The 24,967-nt window shown below is 35.7% G+C and overlaps 1 protein-coding gene across 1 annotated transcript in view; it reads left to right on the top strand.

Moving 5' to 3' along the window:
• The window catches only part of SMARCC1 (SWI/SNF related, matrix associated, actin dependent regulator of chromatin subfamily c member 1), a 140,953-nt gene that overhangs the window by 30,221 nt on the left and 85,765 nt on the right, over positions 1-24,967 (top strand). Inside the window, exons 4-9 of the mRNA XM_040246890.1 lie at positions 3,649-3,734; positions 6,735-6,816; positions 8,177-8,269; positions 12,083-12,152; positions 16,829-16,898; positions 20,171-20,246. Of these exons, the coding sequence (XP_040102824.1) occupies positions 3,649-3,734; positions 6,735-6,816; positions 8,177-8,269; positions 12,083-12,152; positions 16,829-16,898; positions 20,171-20,246 (477 nt within the window). The remainder of the gene's footprint in view (positions 1-3,648; positions 3,735-6,734; positions 6,817-8,176; positions 8,270-12,082; positions 12,153-16,828; positions 16,899-20,170; positions 20,247-24,967) is intronic.

Here is a 24,967-nt window from a genome sequence, read left to right as displayed (position 1 = left end):
CACCCCACTCCAGTACTCTTGCCTGGAAAATCCCATGGACGGAGGAGCCTGGTAGGCTGCAGTCCATGGGGTCGCAGAGAGTCAGACACAACTGAAGTGACTTAGCAGCAGCAGAGTGACTTTCATGCCACTTCACTAAGTCATATTGGATGTTAAACAGCTGGCTCAACATAGGATATGTTCTATCTAATGCTGAGAAATTAGAAAGATTTAGGGGGGAAAAGGTGCTTTGTAAGGCTAAAAGTATATTGCACAGATAAACATGATATGATTTGAAACAGAAGTGTTTTTTTACCTCCACAAGTAAAATTTCTTGTTATTCCATAATTCCTTCAAGGCTTTTAGTACATATGCATACATAACACAAATGTAATTGTAACACGAAAAGCTAGTTGATTTTGTATTCTGCTTTTTTATTTATGTGTTTTTTTTAAATTGTATTGAAGTATAGTTGATTTACAATGTTGTGTTAGTCTCAGGTTTAAAGCATAATGATTCGGTTATATGTATATCCATTCTTTTTTGGATTCTTTTCCCATATAGGTTATTATAGAATATTGAGTAGAGTTCCCTGTGCTATAGTAAGCCCTCTTTGGTCATCTGTTTTTAAGTTCATTTATATCATTTAAAAAATTTAGATTTGACAAGTTAGTGATACCATGATATTTGTTTTTCTGTGTCTGACCTGTATTACTTAGTATGCTAATTTCTAAGTCTATCCGTGTTGCTTCAAATGGCATGATTTCATTCCTTTTTATAGCTGAGTAAAATTCTACTGTATATGTACCACATCTTTATCCATCCCCCTGGCGATTGACATTTAGGTTGCTTCCACGTCCTGGCTATTGTTCAGTAGTGCTGCAGTGAACATTGGGGTGATGTATCTTTTCAAATTACGGTTTTCTTTGAATATATGCCCAGGAGTGGGATTGCTCAATCATATGGTAGTCTTAGTTTAAGAAACCTCCTTACTATTCTCAATAGTGGCTACCCCAGTTTACATTTCCATCAACAGTATAGGAGGATTCCTTTCTCTCCACACCCTCTCCAGCATTTATTATTTGTAACCTTTTTGAGGACGGCCGTTCTAACCAGCTTGCGGTGATACCTCATTGTAGTTTTGATTTGTTGTTGTTCAGTCACTAAGTTGTGTCCAATACTTTGTGACCTCATGGACTGCAGCACACCAGGCTTCTCTATCTTCACTGTATCCCAGAGTTTGCTCAAACTCATGTCCATTGAGTCAGTGATGTAATTCAACCATCTCATCCTCTGTCAACCCCTTCTGTGCTCAATCTTTCCCAGCATCTGGGTCTTTTCTAGTGAACCAGCTCTTTGCATCAGGAGGCTAAAGTATTGGAGCTTCAGTTTCAGCATCATTCCTTGATTTGATTTGCATTTCTTTTAATAATTGGCGATCTTCATTTTCCTGTCACCCATCTGTATGTCTTCTTTGGAGAAATGTCTGTTTGTTTAGATCTTCTGCCCATTTTTTTCTTTTATCAGCTTGTTGGTTTGTTGTTTTTTAAACAGCTGTGTAAGCTGTTGGTCTATTTTGGAAATTAATCCCTTGTTTGAGTTGCATCATTTGTAAATATTTTCTCCCATTCTGTTGGTTGTCTTTTCATTTTGTTTATGGTTTTCTTTGCTGTGCAAAAACTTTTAAGTTTAATTAGGTCCCATTTGTTAATTTTTTTCCCGTTTGTTTTTGTTCCCATTACTCTAGGAGATGGATCCAAAAAAATATTGCTATGATTTGTGTCAAAGAGCATTCTGCCTGTGTTTTCCTCTAGGAGTTTTATAATAACTGGTATTACATTTAAGTCTTTAATGCATTCTCAGTTTATTTTTGTATATGATGTTAGAGAATGTTCTAATTTTATTCTTGTACATGTAGCTGTCCAGTTTTCCTGGCACCTCTTTTTAAAGAGACCATCTTTTCTCCATTGTATATGCTTTCCTCCTTTGTCACAGATTAACTGACCATAAGTGCGTAGGTTTGTCTTTTGGGCTTTCTGTCCTATTCTGTTGATCTGTGTCTGTTTTGGGCCCAGTACTATACTGTTACAATTACTGTGGCTTCATAGTATAATCTGAAGTCAGGGAGTGCGATCTCTCCAGCTCTGTTCTTCTTTCTCAAGATTATTTTGGCTGTTAAAGGTCTTTTGTTTTTCCATACAAGTAAAAAATTTTTTGTTCCAGTTCTGTGAAAAACATCATTGGTCACTTGATAGGGATTTCACTGAAGCTCGAGTGCCTTGGGTAGTGATGTCATTTTGACAATACTGAGAACATGGTATATCTTTTCATCTGCTGGGGTCATCTTTAGTTTCTTTCGTTAGCATCTTACAGTTTTCAGAGTACAAGTTTTTTACCTCTTTAGGTAGGTTTATTCCTGGGTATTTCACTCTTTTGTTATGATGGTAAGTTGGGTTGTTTCCTTAATTTCTCTTTCTGATCTTCTGTTGTTAATGTATAGAAATGCAACAGATTTCTGTATATTAATTTTGTATTCTGCACCTTTGCCAAATTCATTCATGAGCTCTAGTAGTTTTCTGGTAGTGTCTAGGATTTTCTAAGTATAGTATCATGTCATCTGAAGATAGTTTTATTTCTTCCTTTCCAATTTGGATTCCTTTTATTTCTTTTCCTTCTCTGACTGCTGTGTCTAGGACTTCCAAGACTATGTTGAAGAAGAGTGGTATCAGTGGGTATCCTTGTCTTATTCCTGATCTTTAAAGGAATGCTTTCAGTTTTTTACCATTGAGTATGATATTAGCTGTGGGTTTGTCATGTATGGCATTTGTTATGTTGAGATATGTTCCCTTTGTGCCCACTTTCTGGAGAATGTGTGTGGTTTTTTTTTTTTTAATCATAAATGGATGTTGGATTTTATCAAAAGCTTTTTCTGCATCTGTTGGGATAATAATTTGATCTCTTCATTTGTTATTGTGTGTCATGTTGATTCATTTATGGATACTGAAAGCCCTTGCATATTTCTGAGATAAATCCCACTGGGTCGTGGTGTATGATCTTCTTATTGTACTGTTGGATTCGGTTTGCTTGTCTTTTGTTGAGGATTTTTCATCTATGTTCATCAGTGAAGTTGGCTTGATATTTCTTATTATACATTTAAAATTTGAATTTTATTTATTTTTTAAATTGAAATTTAAATTTACCAGTGGAGTTAGTAGTATATCATTAATTTGTCCATTAGTGTTTTCTGCTGAAAAAAATTGATGTATCTTTTATAAGTCTTTTTTTTCATGGACTGTTTACTTAAAACTATAAACATTTTTTGTGCCTCAATTTGTTCCAAAAAAGTAAGGAACTTACTGAATTAGGAGTTGTCTATAATTTTGAGTTTATATAAAGCTTAGACTTCCCAGGTGGCTCAGTGGTAAAGAATCCACCTGTTAATGCAGGTTCAATCCCTGGGTTGGGAAGATCCCCTTAGGAGGAAATAGCAATCCACTCCAGTATACTTGCCTTGGAAATCCCATGAACAGAGGAGCGTGCTATTGCCCATGGGGTTGCAAGGAGTCAGACACAAATGAGCTTGCACTTACTTACAAAGCTTAGAGTTCAGACAGGAGTAATTGTCAGAAGTTTTTATTTATTTCATGTGTAACTTGTATCATCTTTTAGGCAAAATGTTTCATGGATTTCAAAGCTGGAGGCACCTTGTGTCACATTCTTGGGGCTGCGTACAAATACAAAAATGAACAGGGATGGTAAGTTTTTTTTATTTATTTGCATGTTTTGCTGTGATGTGTGTAAGGGAAGAGTCTCAAAGTGAAATGACTTCCTAAGTCATTATGAAACTTGCTTATTTAGTGTATCAATACAATGAAATGTTTTTATCTGAAAATATTTCAGGTGGTTTAGAAGGCTACATGAAATAAGTCATCTATGGCTTAAATATCAGGCCAACAAAGAAGTAAAGGATAGAGTTACAGACTTTTTAAGAGGAATGAAGAGTAATAATTTTTCCAAATCTTCTCAGATTGTAGCAGAATTATCCTCTTTCAAGTACAGTTATAAACCAGTTGCAGTACACACCTTCCCCTGTCTCCTGTGATTGATACACTTGCAGTGAGTGGATCACTTATGTTCTGACGGTGCATATCTTAATAACTGTCCACCCAGTTGGGCACTTGAATGATGGCTTGTCATCTTGATTCTGCTGCTGACTCAGATGAGATCATAAGGAATTAAGATACTCAGGTTGAAATAACATGAAACATAATTCAAACAATTGGCAAATCTTCAAACAAAATTGTACTGATTTATTGTCCAACCAGAATGTATTAAGAGTGTACCTTTTCCCCTTTCACTGGCCAGCAGTTGTATTTATTTGTATTACCTCCATCTTTTTATCCTAGTAATTTGTGATAGATTTGAAAAAGGTTTTATAATTTTAGTTTAATTTACATTTCCCTTTTTGAGCATCTTTGCATAATTTAAAAAGTAAAGTTTAAATACTCTTGGTAATTTAAAAATAAGTCAGATAAAATATTTCAAGTAAAGGTTATACTGTATTTATCTGTTTTCTTTTGTTCAGTTTTTCTTAATATTCATATATGTACTTTTGCTTACTTATACTGTAGATTCAGAAAAGCGTTAATGTGCCATGTTATCAAATTACTGTTTGGCAAGCCATTTTGGTTTATTATGATGGCAAATATACATAAAAGAAGAAAGACTAATACAGGGAATTATTTCTAGTCATGCATCTTCTGCTTTTTAGAATTTCATCTATAAATATTTCTGTGTATTTATTTCTAAAATTAGATTTTAGAGGTTTTCTTGGCAGTCCAGTGGTTAAGACTTTGTACTCCAGATGCAGGGGGCATGGTTCAGTCCCTGGTTGAGGAATTAAGATTCTGCATGCTGCATGGCATGATCAAAAAAAATTAGATTTTAAGAAAGCATGATAATAGTACCATTATCACAGCCAAGAAAATTATCAGTAATTTTTCAGTATGGTTAAATACTATCCACTTAGTGTTTGTTTCCCTGATAATCTCACAAATATTTTTTATATTTTGTTTTAATCAGTATCCAAACAAGATTCATACACTACAGTTGGTTCATATGACTCTCTGAAGTCTCTATTTTAAGTAATTTTTTAAATATTTGGCTCTGCTGGGTCTTTGTTGCTGTGTGGGCTTTTCTCTAGTTGCAGAGAGCAGGGGCTACTCTAGTTGTGGCACACAGCGCCGTAGTTGTGACTTGCAGGCTCTAGAGCACGGGCCCAGTAGTTGTGATGCATGCGCTTAGTTGTTCCACACCATGTGGATCTTCATGGACCAGGGATTGAACGTCTCCCTCATTGGCCTTGAATTCTTCACCACTGAGCCACCAGGGAAGCCTGCCTCTTAAGCCTCTTCACACACTTCTGATTTTCTTTCTCACTCTTTATTCTTCTTTTCCTGAAAAAACTACATTAAAAAAATAAAAACAGGCTATCTTGTAAAATTGTATTATGTCCTTGTTGTTCAGCCACTCAGTCATGTCTGACTCATTGTGATCCCCTGGACTGCAGCACATCAGGCCTCCCTATTCTTCACTATGCCCCAGAGTTTGCTCAGACTCATGTCCATTGAGTTGATGATGCCATCCAACCATCCCATCCTCTGTTGCCTCCTCTTCCTCCTGAAGAAAAGGGTTTATCCCAACCAAAGTATTTAGGAGAAAATAATAGAATGGGAAAGACTAGAGGTCTCTTGAGGAAAATTAGTGATACCAAGGGAACCCTTCATGCAAAGATGAGCACAATAAAGGACAGAGACAGTACGGACCTAACAGAAACAGAAGATTCTAAGACGAGGTGGCAAGAATACACAGAAGAACTATACAAAAAAGATCTTCATGACCCAGATAACCGCGATGGTGTGATCACTCGCCTAGAGCCAGACATCCTGGATGTGAAGTCAAGTGGGCCTTAGGAATCATCACTGTGAACAAAGCTAGTGGAGGTGATGGAATTCCAGACCCTGATGCTGGGAAAGATTGAAGGCGGGAGGAGAAGGGGATGACAGAGGATGAAATGGTTGGATGGTATCACTGACTCAATGGACATGAGTTTGAGCAAGCTCCAGGAGTTGGTGACGGACAGGGAAGCCTGGCGTATTGCAGTCCATGGGGTCGCAGAGAGTCAGGACGTGACTGAACTGACTGAACTGAATCTCTGGAAATGACTAAGAATAGGTAAAGACAACATTAACATGTTATGCTTGGGTACTTAGATAAAGAAACATTTGGGAAGGAGTTGAAGTGTAGGTAAATAGATGAATTTTACCACATTTGGGACAGTAGTAGGCTCTAAGAGCATTATAGACACTCTTGACTTTGAACAGATGACTTTTAAGCATATAAAAAGTAGACAGACTTTCCATATACTTGGAGAATGGTATAGTAGTTCACTGCCTTTGGATCTGTGGATTACTTTTATATATGATGTAAAATATCTTAGATTTACAGAAAACGGGAGATGCTTCTTGAATTTGGTAGTTCATTTTGACTGGAGTAGATTGAATATCATTAAGTGTAATGTTTTATGATGGTGTTGACACTGATTTCTCATGCTGCCAAGAAAATATGTTACACATTTTGTAGGGTGCTATTTTAATATCCACACCTTTTGAGCTCATTTGTATTGGGTACTAAAACCAAGTTTTCACTTTTGTTTAAGGTAGGAGACAAATTAACTAATGATTTTTTGCTTACAGGCGGAGGTTTGATCTGCAGAATCCATCACGAATGGATCGTAATGTTGAAATGTTTATGAACATTGAAAAAACATTGGTTCAGGTAACTCAGAAAATTTAATTGTTAAAACTTTTTTCCTTTAATATGCTTTTAATTCTAAGATTGGCTTTATTCTAGCTCAAAGATCAAAGGGAGAAAAGTTTCCTGAAATCTATTATTATATTATTTTTATGAGTTTTGGGGATTAGAGCTATAAGGTATGTCATGACTCTGTCACTTATAAATATTTTTCTTAAACATGGTAAATAATTCATAATATTTTCTTTAGTAATTTCACGTATCCATTGTTTAGATCTTTCGTATTTAATATGAACATTCTTTCATCCTAGTAGTCCTTTGTTTATACAGTCATTTTCTTCGGATTTGTTTCATGCTGGTAAGTAGCTTCAGTCGTGTTCGACTCTGTGTGACCCCATAGACGGCAGCCCACCAGGCTCCCCCGGCCCTGGGATTTTCCAGGCAAGAACACTGGAGTAGGTTGCCCTTTCCTTCTCCAATGCATGAAAGTGAAAAGTGAAAGGGAAGTCGCTCAGTCGTGTCCGACTCTTCATGACCCCATGGACCGCAGCCTACCAGGCTCCTCCGTCCATGGGATTTTCCAGGCAAGAGTATTGGAGTGGGGTGCCATTGCCTTCTCCGTTGTACCTTCATGGTTGTACCATAAATAGAAATCTTATTTCTTCAACTAGATTATAACTTGGAGAAGAGAACACTTAATTTTCTTCTTTTCTTTCTTAGTGTTTTTACTAATAAGTAATTTTTAATAATCACTAAATTAACCTTCATGGGGAGAGGAGACTGGCAATTCTGCTGGGTATTATCATAAATTTAATTCCTGAAACTTTTCTCATGGGCTCTTAACTAAGAGAAATAACTGAGCAGTTTTTGTATCTTGGCTAATTTTTGGTGATGGTTTGGAGAGTTAATATGCACGTTTTAATCATTGCTATTCATAAGATTAGAAATGGGAGGAAAGAACTATAATCAGTTTTTATATTTTAAGTAAATTAAATGCTGAACCAAAATTGGCATCCCTCCCCATGTAGCTCCCTCTACCCTCCACCCCCAGGTTAGGTAAAAATGCGACATGAGACTTAGACTCTCGAGTCCAGGTAAAATTGACTAGGATTAATTTATCAGTATAATACCTTAATGAAATGTATAATGAATTTCTCTAGGTCATGAGTCTTAGCATTTTTTTGATCAGTGAATGGCATTAAGTAGCCTGCTGAACACCTGGGTTTTGTATTGAAATAAGGCTTTTACATGCTGCAGCAAAGTATGTCTTCCTATTTTAAGCAGTATGGCTTTGAGTGCCAACTTTTGTCATTAAGGTAAATGGATAAATAATGTGACATTATTTCAAAACTAAGAATTTGGAAATGTTTTCTTTTTCCCTCAGAGCAATTGTCTGGCCAGACCCAACATCTACCTCATTCCAGACATTGATCTGAAGTTGGCTAACAAATTGAAAGATATAATCAAACGACATCAGGTAATATACATGATCACTTCAGAAACATTATGTATATAGAATTCTTGTGAATCTCAGCTATAAATTATATCTTTTGATTTCTATATATATGTGCATAAAGTGAAACTTCCTCTCTTTGGGTTCTTATAGTCCAAAGTTTTCTTCTCTCTCCCCTTGCCTCCAATTCTTAGCCTAGAATAGCATTTTTCCACTAGCATTATTGAGATATAATTGATACATAACATTATAAAGTAAAGGTGTCCAATGTGATGATTTGATACATGGCTGTTTCCTGGAGTAGCATTTAATAAAGTCATTGGTGTGGATTCATAACAGTCTTACAATGAAATATGTCTTTTTAGAGTTAAAGAGACCAGTGTACTGTGCATCCTTGTAATTACAAAGTCAAACAGTGAGAGCTAGTGACACAGTTATTGGTAGGAGAAGGTCGAATATTACTTCAAGTAAACCTGCCTCTCTCCCATTATATGTATTGTATTTATATTTGTAGCTTTGAAAAAATGACTGGAAGATTCTGTTTTCTCCACAAACTTCCCTTCTCTTGGTTTACATGTACCAGTGCTATCTTCTCACATCTTCAGTTGCTTTCTCTAACTTTATTGTGGTGAAGACCTTGGGTATTTATGCATGTATAGGTCTGTGACTACATAGTGGCTAAACTGTAAGGAAATCTTTGTCATGGTAAACTAGCTGAGGACACTCAAGATAATTTTTTGAAGCAACGTCACTTGAATGACAGTTTTACCACATGTTAGAATTGGTTGAGAAACTCATGAAATATCTGTTGTTGTTTTTTTTTTCCTGCTGCAAAAGAAATTGCTGGTTGAATTATATTTTAGCATTTATTAAAGTTGTCTATTAAGTTCTCAAAGCAAATATTCCTAATACTGCTTTTTTAAAATTAATTTTTATTAGAGTATAATTGTTTTATAATGTTGTGTTAGTTTCTGCTATATAGCAGAGTGAATCAGCTGTATATATACACGATATTGTTGTTTACTTGCTAAGTTGTGTCTGACTCTGTGACTCCATGGATTGTACCCCACTACACTCCTCTGTCCATGGGATATCCCAGGCAAGAATACTAGAGTGGGTTTGTCATTTCCTCCTCCAGGGGATCTTCCCAACCCAGAGATTGAACCCATGTCTACTGTGTTGGCAAGTGGATTCTTTACTGCTGAGCCACTAGGAAAGCCCACATATACATGTATCCCCTGTTTTTTAGATTTCCTTACCATTTAGATCACCACAGAGTTGAAAATGGCTGCCTATATTTTCTTTTTTTATTTTTTGGCTGCAGTGTGCAGCATATAGAATCTTAGTTCCCCAACCAAGTTGTCAAACCTGTGCCCCCTGCAGTGGAAGCACAGACTCTTAACCAGTGGACCACCAGGGAAATTCCTCTGATATTGTACTTCTAAAAATTGGCAATTTAGAACAGTCTTTTTCTTACCTGTAACATCTGTACAAAAGAGAAGAGTGATAGGATTGTGCCTTTAGATCAAGCAGTCTGAAATGGAATTCTTTTTTTTTTAACTAGTATTATGACTTTGAACAAGTCACTTAACCTTTTTTCTTTTAGATTCTTTATTGGAGTGACCATCAAATGTATCTTAATTACAGGTGGAATATTAGAGGTCATAAATGGAACAAGTTAACCAATGGGTTTCTGCTTTCAAGCTAAAATTATATACTCTTATTGCTCTGAAATCATCCTGGGAAAAGTTTATATATTTTCCTGCAATTTAATACTGAACATTTGGGTGTCATAGTTCTTAGGAAATCTGACTCAGTGATTGTTTTCTAAGGATAACCTCCAGAGAGATAAAAAGAGCTTCCTGGCTTCAAGATCTCTTCCCTAACATTCTATGAAAGTAGTAATAAGATCAGATGATCAGGCCTTTGCTCAAGCATTCAAAATGCTCTAATAACTCTATTGATTGATCACTTACAGTGTGCCTGTTACTGTTCTTAGCTCATTGTGTCTATTAACCTAGTCCTAACAAAATTCTTGTAAAAAATGTTTTATTGTTACAACTTAATTTCACAGAAGACACTGAAGCACACAAACATTGGGTACTTGTCCCATGTCATGTTAAGTAGTATAAGGTAGAGCTAGGGTGCAAACCCAGGCCTGTCTGATGGACTCTAGAGGCCAGAGTCCTCAATAGTGTGCTCTTCTGACTGCTGCCTCACACATTAGTTGTTGATATTCCTTTTTAACCTTTCCTCTGGCTGTTAGAAGTGTGCTCTAATATTTCTGGTGATTGTGAATTCTTTGCCTTCTTTGGTAGCTATTTCATCTTTACATGGGTCAGTGGTAAAGAATCTGCCTGCCAATGCAGGAGATGCACGTTTGACCCGTGGGCCAGGAAGATCCCCTGGAGTAGGAAATGGCAACCCACTCTAGTATTCTTGTCCGGAAAGTTCCATAGAGAGAGGAGCCCAGTGGCCTACAGTCTGTGGGGTTGCAAAGAGTTGGGCACAACTGTGCATGCACAAGCACAAGAGTCATTTTCAGATAGCCCTGAATCTGAGAAGTTTTATAGTTTTCTTTTCCATTGAAAATTGCAGTATAGTGTTTTCTGATTGTAATATTTAGTAAATACTCATTGTCAAAGACAAAATTAGGTAGTATGTTAATGTGCTACTAATACCTGATTTTAAGACTTCTTGTCATTTTTATGGTTTCTATAATAAGCATTTTTTAAAAAGCATTTATTTATTTGGCCAAGTTGGATCTTCAGTGCAGCATATGGGATCTTTAGTTGAAGTGTATGGGATCTAGCTCCCTGACCACGGATTGAACCCAGGCCCCCTGCACTGGGAGCACAGAGTCTTAGCCACTGGACCACCAGTGAAGTCCCAAGAATGAGCATTTTTTGTGTGTAAGTGGCTTCAAGTCATGGGACTTTCCTGGTGGTTCAGCGGTTAAGATTCTGTGATCCCAATGCAGGGAGCATGGGTTCTATCCCTGGTTGGGGAACTAAGATCCTGCATCCTGTATGTTCCCCCCACCCCCAAATAATAATAATAAAATAAAAATAGATGACTTCCATGTCATGTTCTAGACTATATGTAGTATTCTAGCTGTGGCTTAGCCAGAACTTGACTTCACCATTCAATCATTGACTTAAGACAGCAGTAGCATCCATGGGGTCGCGACTGAGCAACTTCACTTTCACTTTTCACTTTCATCCATTGGAGAAGGAAATGGCAGCCTACTCCAGTGTTCTTGCCTGGAGAATCCCAGGGATGGCAGAGACTGATGGGCTGCCAGAGCCTGATGGGCTGCTGGATCGCACAGAGTCGGATATGACTGAAGCGACTTAGCAGCAGCAGCAGTAGCATACATACATACTGGAGTGAAGTCAAATGTCCATCTTGTATGTATGTGGCCCTAGCTTATGACTCATGGCCTTAAACTTGCATTGATTCACTTCAGGTAACATTGGTAATTTGTGATGACTTTGGATAGCTTGCAAAATTAGTTGAAGGTATTCAAATTATTGATAAAGTTACCCAGAGAGAGAGTTCTGAAGAGAATTAAACAAGAGTTAGCTAATAAATTAGCATTATTTTCCTATACAAAATATAAACTGTCTATAGATAATTTGTTTTTGTTTCTTCTTGTTAATCACTATCCCTTTCCTTGACTAAAAATAATAAAAATGTTGTAGTCTTAAAATAGTGCTGTTAAAATTTAAGATGTAGAATAATGCCCCTGTAATTCCCAGGCAGTTTGCATCTGGCATCTCATAGTTTATTTGTCGTATGTTTTATTTTTACATTACTTGTTCATTTGCTTTCCAGGGAACATTTACTGATGAGAAGTCAAAAGCTTCCCACCACGTTTATCCATATCCTTCCTCACAAGAGGATGGTAAGTTAGTTTTTGGTTATGAACTAAAAAACTATATTTCACTAGATTTTTAAGTTATGTCAAGTGGTTTAAACAATATAGCCAGCTTTTTAAAGATAAGAGACTTTTAAGTATCAAATAAATTTCATCGATAATTTAAGTTCGTAGGGTTTTTTAATTTTTGCTGAGTTATGATTAGCAAGCTAACTCTGTGCCATCCAGTTTTCTAATCATTAGACTTATTTCTGTGTTGGTAATCATTATCTGGTAATTAAATCTAAGCCAGCTTTATATACTAACTTTGTTAATGTTTGCCGTACCTCTTGTGTTCTGAAAATTAAGAGAAATTGCAAAATAGAGGAATATCTCTTTGAAGATTGGCTTACTGTCTAAACAGGACCCCTCAGCAATATTTTAGTTTGGTGAATTTGTAGTGATTCAGATTCTGATCTTTAACTTGACTGTCATGAAAGTTAATTTTGTCATTGGCCAGAGTTCATTAGACCTATGAAAACTGATTTTTTACCTTTTACAAAGATTTGTGCTAACCATTCTTTCAGATGTTGGAAAGTTGAGAAACAAGCTGTGAGTTAAACCAACCAAGTTAACTAACTTAGATTGAGAGATCTCTTATAGGGATCAAATCTCTGGTAAGCACATCATATCCCTTTAGGACATCTATATGAAATGTCAAATTATATCAGATTTGAATGACTAATTACCCCATGCTGAGCGTTTTTTCCTGACCAGTGCAGTTATGCTAGAAGTCAATAACAAAAATTACCAGATAATCCTTGTATGCTTGAAAGTTAAGAAACATATTGCCATATAATCCATGGGTCAAAGAAGAAACTATAATGGAAATGGGAAAACTTTGGAACTGAATAATTATGAAGTGAATAGTAAAGTATGAGAACATTAAATTTTGTAGGATGCAGTGAAGCTATGCTCAGAGGGAAATTTTATCTTTAAATGGATGTATTAGGAAAAAAGACTGAAAATTCAGTGGTTCACAAGAAATTTATCTCAAGAATTTAAGAGAAATAACAGCAAGTTAAACCTACAGGAAGAAGGAAATAAATAATAAAGGCAAGGGCAAAACTTAGTGAACTAGAAAGTAATAATAGCAAGATGATGAGCAGTGTCAGTAACAGTTCTTAGAAAAAACTAGTAAGACAAAATCATGTGGCATATAAGCGGCAGAAAGAGAAAGAATAATGTCAGGAATGGAAGGGGCATCACTGCAGATCCAACAGATACTGCAGTTTTAAGAGGTTAGATTGGTTGGGTGGTTGCTTGCTCGTGCTTTTGGTGTCAAATGAGGGAAACCATTTCCTAAATCTAGAGTCATGAAGTTTTACACTTGTCTTTCTTCTAAGAGTTTTATAGTTTAGCTGTGACATTTAGGTCTTTTCATTATCCATTTTGATGCATAAATCTTGATTTGTAACAGTCATAATTTTAGCTCTGTGATTATGATACTTCTATAAAGCGTGAAACCTCTCTCTGCCTTCCTGGTTTAATTGGTGGTTTCTCAGATTTTTATCCTTTTAGGTAATAGCAGTTGGTTTCCACTAGATGGAGGTGGTGAATTAGCTGTGTATATAGCATTCTGTTGTTGGCTAACTCTCCTCCAATAAGGCTGGTATGGAACTTTTAGGTTATGAACTTTTTGAAAAAAATTACCTTTTACAAAAGATTTGAACTGTAATTGTTATATCTAGATTTCTTATTCATGCTAGTTTTGTTTTTCTCCTTCGTTTAACACAACCTTGATTACTACACACTGATGGTTGTTTGGTATGTTGCTGTCAGTAACAGTAATTGTAAGGAAATAGCATTTTAATTTTAATATATTGGAAGCTATTTTTTAATGTAAGATATGCTTCTTCACACTATAGGATTTACCTTAGAGAAGCTGACAAGTAAATGTTGACTCTCAGCAAAGCTCTGTGTTGGGCTTATTACATATACCGTTTTAGGTAACTGCAGATGATAACAATACCGGCCACAGCACATTACAACCGTTTTGTAAAACTCTTGCAAAAGCAGTGTGTCTTTTATATAGATTAGTTAAGTTTAAAATAAAAGGTGATATTTAAGATATTAGTAATATTTTGAATATGGTATGCTAAAGGGGACACAAAATAAAACCATAAAGGTAATAAATTATGAAATTTGAGGAAAATCAAGTGGCAAAGTTTAAACTGTGTATCAGGATAGTGGGAATAAGAGTGAGTAGGTCAGAGAACATGAGTCTGATTTAAAGAGTTTTGTTTTTATTTGGTGAGTGAAGCAGAGGGTAAACAAATTTTGGTGGTTTGGTGAAGAAAAACATGTAGCTATTGGCTGTAGTAGGAGAATTTTCCTGGGAGCCGATTCCTGGGGTACCTGATACAAGGAAACTGGTTAGAGAACAGGATCCATTGGGAAGGTCTCAAATTGCTGGAGGAGGGCATGTATAACCACTCTCTGGGATAAGTCCACATATCAGGAGAGCACAGGAGATGAGTCAAGTGGCAAACCTGGATGGTCCATATCTTTTAACAGTCAAGGGAAGATAAGGAAAACATTTTCAGATACAAGCAGTGGACAGTGGAATTTTTTTACAAGAAAGTAAAGCCTGATATAAGGCATTTGGTCAATCAGGAAATAATTGATAACCTTTGAGAATGAAATTTCAGTAACTTGCAAATGAGAGCAAGTTGTGGAGTTGGTGGAAGATCACCATTGCCCCAGAATTTATGGCAGGGAAAAGACATCGGAGATGGTTTGGGTTGTGTCTTTCATTGGTGGCTTTATAGTATATTTCTGGGCAGAGCACATAGTTGAGTTAAGACCTGGTAGGGATAAAGGGGTTGGTTTAAGAACATGGGTTGAATTACAGCTTTTAGCAGAAAGAATGTGTACTTTCTCAGAGAAGAAAAGAGAATTTTAAAAAATTGAGATACTATTTAGAAGAGGAAAACAGACTAAATATTGTTCAAAATAAATTATTTAGATAGAAAAGCCCCTTAGGCTTTCTTATCTGTTCTTAATTTTTTTTGTTCTCTGACTTGATAATTTTAAATGACTAGTTTTATGAACTTTTGAAATTTTATATTAGAAAGTATACAGCAAAGGGATTCCATTATACATATACATGTATCCTCAAGCCACCAGTTTTTGAGTTTGCTTTCTTTCTTCTGATTGGCCAAGTCTGATGTTGAACCCCTCTAGAGAATTTTTCAGTTTCGTTCTTATAACCTTAAACTCCAGAATCTCTTTGTTGATTATTCTTATTTTGTTCATACATTGTTTTCCTAGTTTTGTTTAGTTGTTTTAAGTGTGTTCTCATGTAGTACTTGGAGCTTCTTTAAAATGATAATTTTGAATTTGTCAGGTAATCCATAGGTGTTTGTTTTCTTTACGATTGATTCATTTCATTCCTTTGATTGGACCTTTTTCCCTTTCACTTCCTGTTTTTTTTTTTTTTTTTTTTTCCTGCTGTGTTCTGTGCATTTGGATAAAGAGCTGCATCTCTCGGTCTTTATGGCCTGGCTTGATATAGGCAAAGACTTGGACAGATCAGCTCAGCTTGAGACCTGGCATCCATCAGACAGTTTCTGGGCTTGAGTATATGATTCCTCAGAGAGCTTTGCTAATTTCTCTTTCAGGAAATTATAATCTCTTGCTCTCTCTAGTGTCTGTCTGCCATACGACAGGTTTGCTGTTGCTGCATCAAGCCATTGAGTGAACTCTGATTTGCGGGTGCCCAGGCTTTCAGAGTATGCTGGTTTCCCATCAACACTGAATCAGTTGAGGCAGAAACCTGTCCTATAGGTTTGTGGACTTCATGGCATTAGTCAGCGAAGCTGGGGCTGTTTCCTGTTGATGTTGGCAATGAGAAGCCAGTTTTACTTAGCTGATTTCACTTGGTTTTTCTGTTCTGCTCTTATGTGAGATTCAAGGGGCTTATCACCTCATTAGTTCCTTTTTAGTACTGGAAATGAGTTTTTTAAGCTACCAGAATTTTCTAAGCTACCAAAGGAATCATAACAAGTACTGAAATGCAGATATGATTCAGCTATGATTGAATCAACAAGAATCATCTGATTATATACATGTGCATCTCTGTTTGTTCAGGAAACTTGAAAGTATCTACACTATGTCATATTGTTTACACTCTTGTTGGGTGGGCTAAATTAACAGGAAGTCATTCACGTATAATCAAGTATTATTGCTAAAACTTCTGATATAGCACTATGACGTGCTGTAGGATACCAGAGAAAGTGAATCTGGAGGGAAAAGAGCAGTTGGCAAAACTTTCATCAAGGAGCTGAAGCATGACTTACACATTGAAAGATGTGTCATAATTGCAAAGCTTACCAGAAAAATGAAGGAGAGGTTCTGTGTGGGAAAGGAAGCTGTAAAGAACATAGTGGTCTTGATTTGGGTGGATCTGGCGACAAATAGGCAGGTGGGTGGGAGCGGGGGAGTATTCTACTGAAGCAGACAGTTGGTTTTATCAAGAGTGATGGATAATAGACCTGGAATCTAATAAGTCTGAATAGCCACTGAAAAACTTCCCCTTAATAAGGAATTTTTGGAGGAGCTTCTAGCAAACCAAAAACTCTAGGTAGAAATTAAGTTCAAGAAATAGTTGATTCATCTTTTCTGTCAGATTGATTAAAGTTTTTTCTCTTTTTCCCTTTCAGAAGAGTGGTTGAGACCTGTGATGAGAAAAGACAAGCAGGTGTTGGTGCACTGGGGGTTTTACCCTGACAGGTAATGTTGAAATGTCCTTAGACCTGGTTTATAAACAGTTTCGTCAGTTATATATATATAGTTTTGCTTTCTGAGTAGTAACAATTTTGTTGATTTGTTTTAGTCATTGAACTCAGTTTTTTTGAGTATTCTCTTACTGACTATCGTGTTTTTTAAGTTATTGAGTTCAGTGGAGTTCACAGGCTTTATTTATCTTAAACTGATAAGTTTTCTGTGTTTGTCAAGATAGTCTTTCAGTAATGAGTCTAATACCGACTGCTAATTTGGATTTGTTTCCTTTAGGAAATGAATATTTCTTCTGGATATTTTAATAACTTGTTAGTTTTATTTATTTTTTAAAAATAGGCCATTTTATTAAAAAATGAGTCATTTTATTTTTCAGTTTATGGATTCTTTATTAAGGATGAAATTATGTATAAAATGAAGCATGTATCATAACTCATACTGTATTTCAGTATCTAAATGTGGATTAATGTTATAAACAAGAACCTATGTCAGTAAAAATAGTGGCTCTTGTTATTTAATATTATGGCCGCATAGAGGGAATGTAGGCAAAGGATAACCTTTCAGGTCCTTTATCTTCAGCCTGTGGCAGAGCTGTTCACGTGTTCATTTCACTTTTGTCACGTGAACAGACTCCGTTGTGGGTTTTTCATGTTAGACCAGTCGTCTTTCACCTGTATCCACATCCACTTTTAGCCTTTGCTACCACATTTTTGTGAGCAAATCCAAGATGTCATTTCAGTATTTCCGTTATAAATATTTTAGTATGCATTTCTGAAAAATAAGTTGTTGTTGTTGTTGTTTAAGAAATAAGCACAAAGCCAGTGTTAAACCTAAAAAATTTCAGGGAATTCCTTAATGTCAGATATCAAATCATTGACACATGATACATTTGATTAATTGATAAGATTGATGTTTGTTAGAATTTAAACACATCTTGTGTCGATTTATTTCTTAAGTATTTTTCAGTTCTCCCTGTGGGTTCTCCCTCTGTCTTCACCCCTCCTTACAGTGTATTACTCAAGAAATTGGGTTGTTTGTCATGCAGATTTTACCATACTGGGATTTTTTATGGCGTCACTGTGATGTGTTTGAACGTTTCTCCATTCTCTGGGTCTAGAGTTGATCAGAATCTATTTCAGTTTAGGAAAGAAACAAAACCTGCATAGGTGTGTGTTCTTCATTTGGAGACATATAATGTCTTGGTTATGTGGTGTTTTTAAGTTAATCTGTTTGAGTGACTTTATTTAACTTGTAAATATGTTTTTTTGGAAAGAAATACATTTTTTGGTATCTTAAAAATTTAAAGAACAGTTTTTATACAAGTTGAGTTAATTAGAACCAAGATGAAGTTAGCTTGCTTGTCAACCTTTTCTGAACTATAATTGACCACTTTACATGAACTAACATTTTTTTTTAAAAATAATATTTAGGTAAATTCTTTCTAGAGAACATTTCTTATCTCAAGGCTTTAGGTATTCACGGCACTATTAAACTTACAAGAACTATCACAGCAACTATTGGAGTTTGAAACACTTAGGTGGAAACTCAAATTTATGACAAGCTCCGTAAAGCATAGGATTGAAACGAATTTTATAGTTAACACTTTATAAGACATGTTAGCCTTTTTGTTAGCCTTTTGTTTATATATCAAATAAATTGGAATGGCTAGCTCATGTCTTATCTTCTCAAGGGACCTTATTAGTTCACTGTCTTTAGTAACTTAGTTTGTGCCCTCACTTTTTGGGCAGCATTTTCTCACTAAGACTTAAAGAATGTAAGTTTTAATCACCATCATAATCTTTACCTGTTATAGTTAATTATTTGGCAGAGGAACTTTTTTCCTCCAGTTCATGTTTAAATGTTCCTAGAAAACTTACCACAGTGCTATTTATAGGCATGTTGAGCTGTACTTGTTCCAAATGCTTTTGAACTAACTTTTGAGAAGTGGCTAAAGCCAGCCAGTGCTTGTTACCATATTTATACTTCATTTAGTTATGACTTAGTTCTTTAATGATTTATTGGCCAATATAGGAGCATTGATAAAGTAGGTAACTTGGCAGGTAATTTTATACTTATTTCAAAATTGTAGTAGGGGAGGGGAGTAATTTATATCAGTGTGTTGAATTTCACTAATAAGAGAACTATTGAGCAGAGACATGTGAAGATAGGAGGGAGTGAGCTAGATGGCTATCTGGGTAGTGAGGAGCATATATAAAGGGTGTGAAGGGACCCCCGCTTGGTGTATTTAAAGCACATTACTAAAGCCCATGTGGGTTGAGTATAACATGAGTGAGAGGGAGTACTAGGAGATGAGGTCATAGGAGCAGATCATGAAGCCTTGGCAAACCAGTGTAAGGATTTTGACTTAACTCTTGAGTTCAGTGCAAGTTGGAAGGTTTTAAACAGTGAGTGGTATGGACTGACAGCTTTTAAAAGAAACTGCTCTGGTTGTTCTGTGAAAAATGGAATCCCAGGGGCTTTGCCCCAGAGTGGAAGTGTGAGAAGTTAGATAGATTCCAGACATAATTTGAAGGTGAAAGTGGTAGAAGTTGTTGATAATTTGACTATAGGGGTAATTGAGAGTGAAGTCAAGGATATCATGCAAGGATTTTGGCCAAAACAACAAGAAAAATGGAATTGGGATTTTTTGCTAGGTCATGTTGGGGTTGGGATGGCATTATATGTTGACTTCTGTGAGTGTATTAGGTTTGGAAGCTTTATTTGACGTATAGTGAGAGATGTAGAATTGGCAATTGAATTTATGAGTCCCGAGTTCAGAGAAGAGGACAGATAGGCAGATACAGGATTTCAAGTCATCAGTGTATGTTTGAAGCCATGAAACTGCATGAGATGATCATCAAGGGATTGAATAGGTATGGGGATTATTCCAAAAAGTGAAACTTGGGGCTTCAGTGTTAAAGAAGTTTGGGAGGAGAGGAGAAACTAGCCATAGAGACAGAGGAGAGGCTAGTGTCCAGAAGGAGTGCTAGATAATAGCTCTGTCTTAGAGGACAAGTAAGGGACATCCTTTGAGGAGTGGTTAACATGTTAAAATTCTGTGCACAGGGGCTTAACCTTTGGGTTTCACGACGTGAAGATTACTGTAGACCTCTGCAGGAGAGTTTTCTTGTTAGAGTGTTAGAGACAAAAGAATGTGATAATTTGCTATTACTGGATCCTAACAGTATTTCTAAAATGTGTTTTTACCTCTAGATCAAAGTGAATGAATTTGGGTTCTAATTTCTTTTTCCATTTTTTTTTTATAGTTATGATACTTGGGTCCATAGTAATGATGTTGATGCAGAAATTGAAGATCCACCGATTCCAGAAAAACCATGGAAGGTGAGAGATCTTTTTGAAAACAGAATTTTTTAAAAAATAAAAACAAAATTTACTGTTTAGCTCTTCTTAGCTATTCTCAACAACAGTGTTTTAAAGGGATATATACAGAGTGATGACCTTTCTTATCATCCTATTAAGAGATACCTATGGTCTTGAAGACCTCATTATCCAGGTCTTAGATTAGATGTCTGCAATGATGTTTGAGGACACCTCAAAGCCAAGTTAGACTGCAGTTTGAGATACTGAGAAAGGAGTGTTAGAAGTGGAGTTGAACATTGTTGATGTCATTTAGGAAGGCTAGGAGCAGTGCTTGCATGACTTTATATAGACTCGTCTTACTGTTCATTTCTGTTATAATGTTTTCAGCTTTTAATGTGGAAATTTTGAAAGTTGCAAGAACAGTACAAAGCACTGTTTTATATTCTTCTTCCAGATTCCCCTCTTATTACTGAAATAATTTATTATCTGATACAGGGCCCGTATTCCATTTTCACGAATTGTCCCGTTGAAAAAGTAGGCTTTATAGTATATTTAAGTTTTTACGCTGATCCAGGATCCAATTCAGGATCACACATTACATTTAGTTGTTACATCTCTATTCTATTTTAATCTGAAACTTTCAGCTTTTTTATTTTTCTTCTGTGACATTGTTATTTTTGAAATACATAGGTTAGTTGTTGTTATAGTTCTAGAATGTCCTTGGATTTTAGTTTGGATGTTTCCTCATTATTATGTTCAAACTGTGCACTTGGGCTGCAGTATTCCATACCTAATACTGTATCCTCCTCAGTGTATCATACTGGGCACCTCCTCGTGTCCATTTTCCCCATTATGGCTGATAGTTGGATCCTTTGTTAAGATATTATCTGCCTGCTTTTCTCACTGTAACATTACCATTTTTCTCATCAACATTTAAGATATTTTATAGGGAAAAACTTTGAGAGTGCAGAAATACCCTTTTTTTAAATTGAATTTCTTTCTGAAGGTTTGCTTGTCGATGAATAGTTTCTGCGAATGATGCTGTCTGTCTGCAGGTGGCATTTCGCAGTGGGGACAGGTCTCCCATTCTCCCTCGTGTGTCTGCGCTCTGCGGGCACTCACAGAACACTGACAGTGCTACTTCATTTTGATGCATTATCTGAATTTGGCCAGTGGAGACTCCTTTAGGCTGCCTCCTGTGATCTTCTGGCATTGTTTGATTCATGTTTGCATACCTCGTACTTTCTGGGACAAAAGATGTTCCAAACTCTTTTTGTAATGTCCCTCTCCTAGCATTTTTACAGGTAGCTCTGTTTTCCATGAGTGATTATACATGATTTTTATTGACTTTTATATAGGATAAGCAACACTTGAATTGGATCAAAGTGTTATATTTTAGACCTGGTTCAGCCTGTTTCCAATTGTGTGACCTTCAGAGAGATAGCCTTTGAGTTTTAGATTCCATATGGAGTTAGCAAAAGTTACTTTTTGTTTTAAATAAACTTTTAATTTGGAAATGATTCAAACTTACAGAAAAGTTGCAAGAAAAAGAATAGTACTTGGCATACCTGAATACCCATTATCCACTTTTGCCTGTTAACATTTTACTCCCTTTTTGAGTTACTATTTATATTTGATCCTTGCATATAAATATTTTTTCCAAATCATTTGAGGTAAAGATGCATATGGAATGGGTCTTTAGGTATTTTAGTCTACTGTTCATATTTCATTGTTGCCGCTTGACCTGGTCATTTTTTAAAAATAAATTTGTATTGGAGCATAGTTGATTTTCAGGGTTGTGTTCTTCTGTACAGGAGAGTATGTATCAGTTATACATATATCCAGTCTTTCTTAGATTCTAGTCCCATATAGGTCATTACGGAGTATTGAGCAGAGTTCCCTGTGTGATCCAATAGGTTCTTATTACCTGTGTTACGTATAGTAGTGTGTCCGTGTCAGTCTCCCCCTTTCTCCCTTGGTAACCATGTGTTTGGTTTCTGCATCTGTGACAAATAGCTTTGTCATCTTTTCATGAATTCTTTGACTTCTGGAGTTTCTTCTGTGAAGTGCTTGTTTCTACCTCTTGGTTTTTTCCATTGCGTTGTCTTTTTCTTTGTAGATGTTATTTAGATATTCTGCATAAGAACATGCATGGTTATGTCATCATTACTTGTATTAAAAATAGATTTTCCTAGTAAGCTTAGCTTTTTGTTTTTCACTACTGAGGTCATCTTGATATTTTCCTATATCATCTTTAAAAATTATTCTTTGGTTTTGCGTTTTGTGTATAGATCTTCAATTTTTTAACATGTTACAATGTAGGAAAGATTTCTTCTTGATGTGGTGTTAGATCAGCTCTCCATTCAGGGTGGGAAGATATTGAACCTGGATTTCTCTCCCAGTGATCCATACCATTTCTGTCAAAAGTAAGCTTTTATACAAGTCGTGGTTTGTTTCTTGAGAGTTATGAAGTTTAATTAGTTGATTTGTTCTAAGTAGTACTCCCACTTTTTTCTTCAGGAGTCTCTTGGGTCTTTGCACTTTTGTATAAAGTTAAGAATCAGTTTGTTGAGGTCCATATTAAACTCATTGAAGTTTTGATTGGAATTACATTTAATCTATAAAACAACTTGGAGAGAACTGATGTCTTTACAGTATTGAGTGTCTCAATTTGTGGAAGCAATTTATCTCCCTATTTATTTAGATCTTTTATATCAGTAAAGTTGTATACTTCTCTTCAGATTTCACTGATCATCTCAGAATAATCTATAGTAATTATACATTTTGAAATTTTTTCTTCTACTAAGTCTGGTATATGGAGTGTCAATTGGATAAAACTATGTTTCCCTTTGACAAAGATTGGCAAATTGTATCCTCTTGGGTAAATTAAAGGCACCTGTTTTTGCATATAAAATTTTATTAGATCACCAAACCCATTCATTTATATATATTCTGTGGCTGATTTCACACTATAGCAGCAGAGCTGAATAGACCTGGAGAACATACGGCTTGCGAGCCTAAAATGTTCACTATCTGGCCCCGCAGTAAAGCATGTCAATTCCCTCTATATTTGTGTTGTCCCATTATCTTCAGGGAAGATGATTTTAAAAAACAACATCAAAAACTACCTTTAAATGTAACTGAAGAGGTTATATCCAAACCATTCTGTCATTGAAAACTTGAAAAGAAAGTGAACTTATGTAGAATATTGAGTTTTAAGCCAACTTTTTCAGTCTCTTTTACTTTCATCAAGAGGCTCTTCAGTTCCTCTTCACTTTCTGCCACAAGGGTGGTGTCATCTGCATATCTGAGGTTATTGATATTTCTCCTGGCAACCTTGATCCAGCTTGTGCTTCATCCAGCCCAGCATGACGTACTCTGCATAGACGTTTAGAACTTATACACTAAATCACAAGTTTAGAACTGGGGTTGATAGCAGTTTACCACAGTATCATTTTACAGGTAAGGAAACTGGGCTGGTTTTATGTAAGATTATACAACCTATTATGTTATTCTGATGCGAAGGTATTTTTATGAGAAAGATTAATAGAGCATAGTAGTTTAAGAGCTTAGGCAGAACTCAGTGCAAGCCTAAGTTTTCTCTCTAGTAGGGTAAGTAATTGGGCAGCTTGCTGACATTGCCCCTTTTGCTCATTAGAAAACTGGAGAGGCTAACCTGCATTGCTTTAGAGGGATTAAATGAGATCATATTGTTTGTAAGGTGTTCAGCAGAATGACTGGCACAGATGATTGTTAGTTGTCCATACTGTCCTAACATACTTTCTCAAGAGAATTCTACGAAGGTCTGCTGGATAGTAAAGAATGTACAATGTGAATCTTCCACTCTGCTTTTAAAATATATATATTCTTTTCAGTACTTTGAAAAACTATTAAATTTTCAAATGCTGTGACATTTGAAATTTATCTAAAATTTATCTTTTGTAATTACTTAGAATGTTATTGAAGGTGTAAATATAGATACATGCTTTATGCATAAGGAAATGATTATCTTGGGCCTTCTGTTTTTGAATGTTTTTGTCACTGATTTTTTTGAAGATAAAGATGCAGCAATTAGTGAAATGAACCACATAGTGAAATATGAATACCATATGGTATCACTTATATGTAGAATACAAAATTTACTCCTAGAAACAGTGGAAAAGTGGATGCCAAGGATTGGGGAGTAAGAGAAATAGGAATACCAGTTTTCACTGCAAGATGAATTAGGTCTGAAGAGCTAATGTCAAATATGAAAAAAGTTGAAAGCAGTTTATTCTAGACTTGAAATTTGCTGAGTAGACTTAAATGTTCTCGTATGTTCATACTAACACACACGTGATATAAATATGTGCGGTGATGGATTCACTGGGGCGGGGAATCCGTCACAAAGGGTACACATGTCAAATCACAGTGTATACCTTAAATGCCTTCACTTTTATTTTTCAGTTATATCTTAATAAAATGAAGTAAAAGAGGACATGATTATAAACTTTAAGGGTCTTGATTATCAAAACCTCAGTGTACACAAAACTTATTATGCTATTTTACTATTTACTCAATCAAAGACATGGAATAAAAATTAGACATGGTTAAGTTGCCACTCGTGTCATTAATAGTCTTATATTTTTAAACTATATGTGGTTGAAGCTTAAGTATAATAAATCAGCTTGTTTCATTTTGAGTACTTTAAAACTGTAGCAATTTATTATTTATGTAGCTCTTCATGCTTTGATGTGACTTTA

Source organism: Oryx dammah, unplaced genomic scaffold, assembly GCF_014754425.2.
Source record: "Oryx dammah isolate SB20612 unplaced genomic scaffold, SCBI_Odam_1.1 HiC_scaffold_9, whole genome shotgun sequence".
NCBI lineage: Eukaryota > Metazoa > Chordata > Mammalia > Artiodactyla > Bovidae > Oryx > Oryx dammah.
Note: the sequence above shows the minus strand (reverse complement) of the source record. Positions and strands in the feature narration are given on the sequence as shown.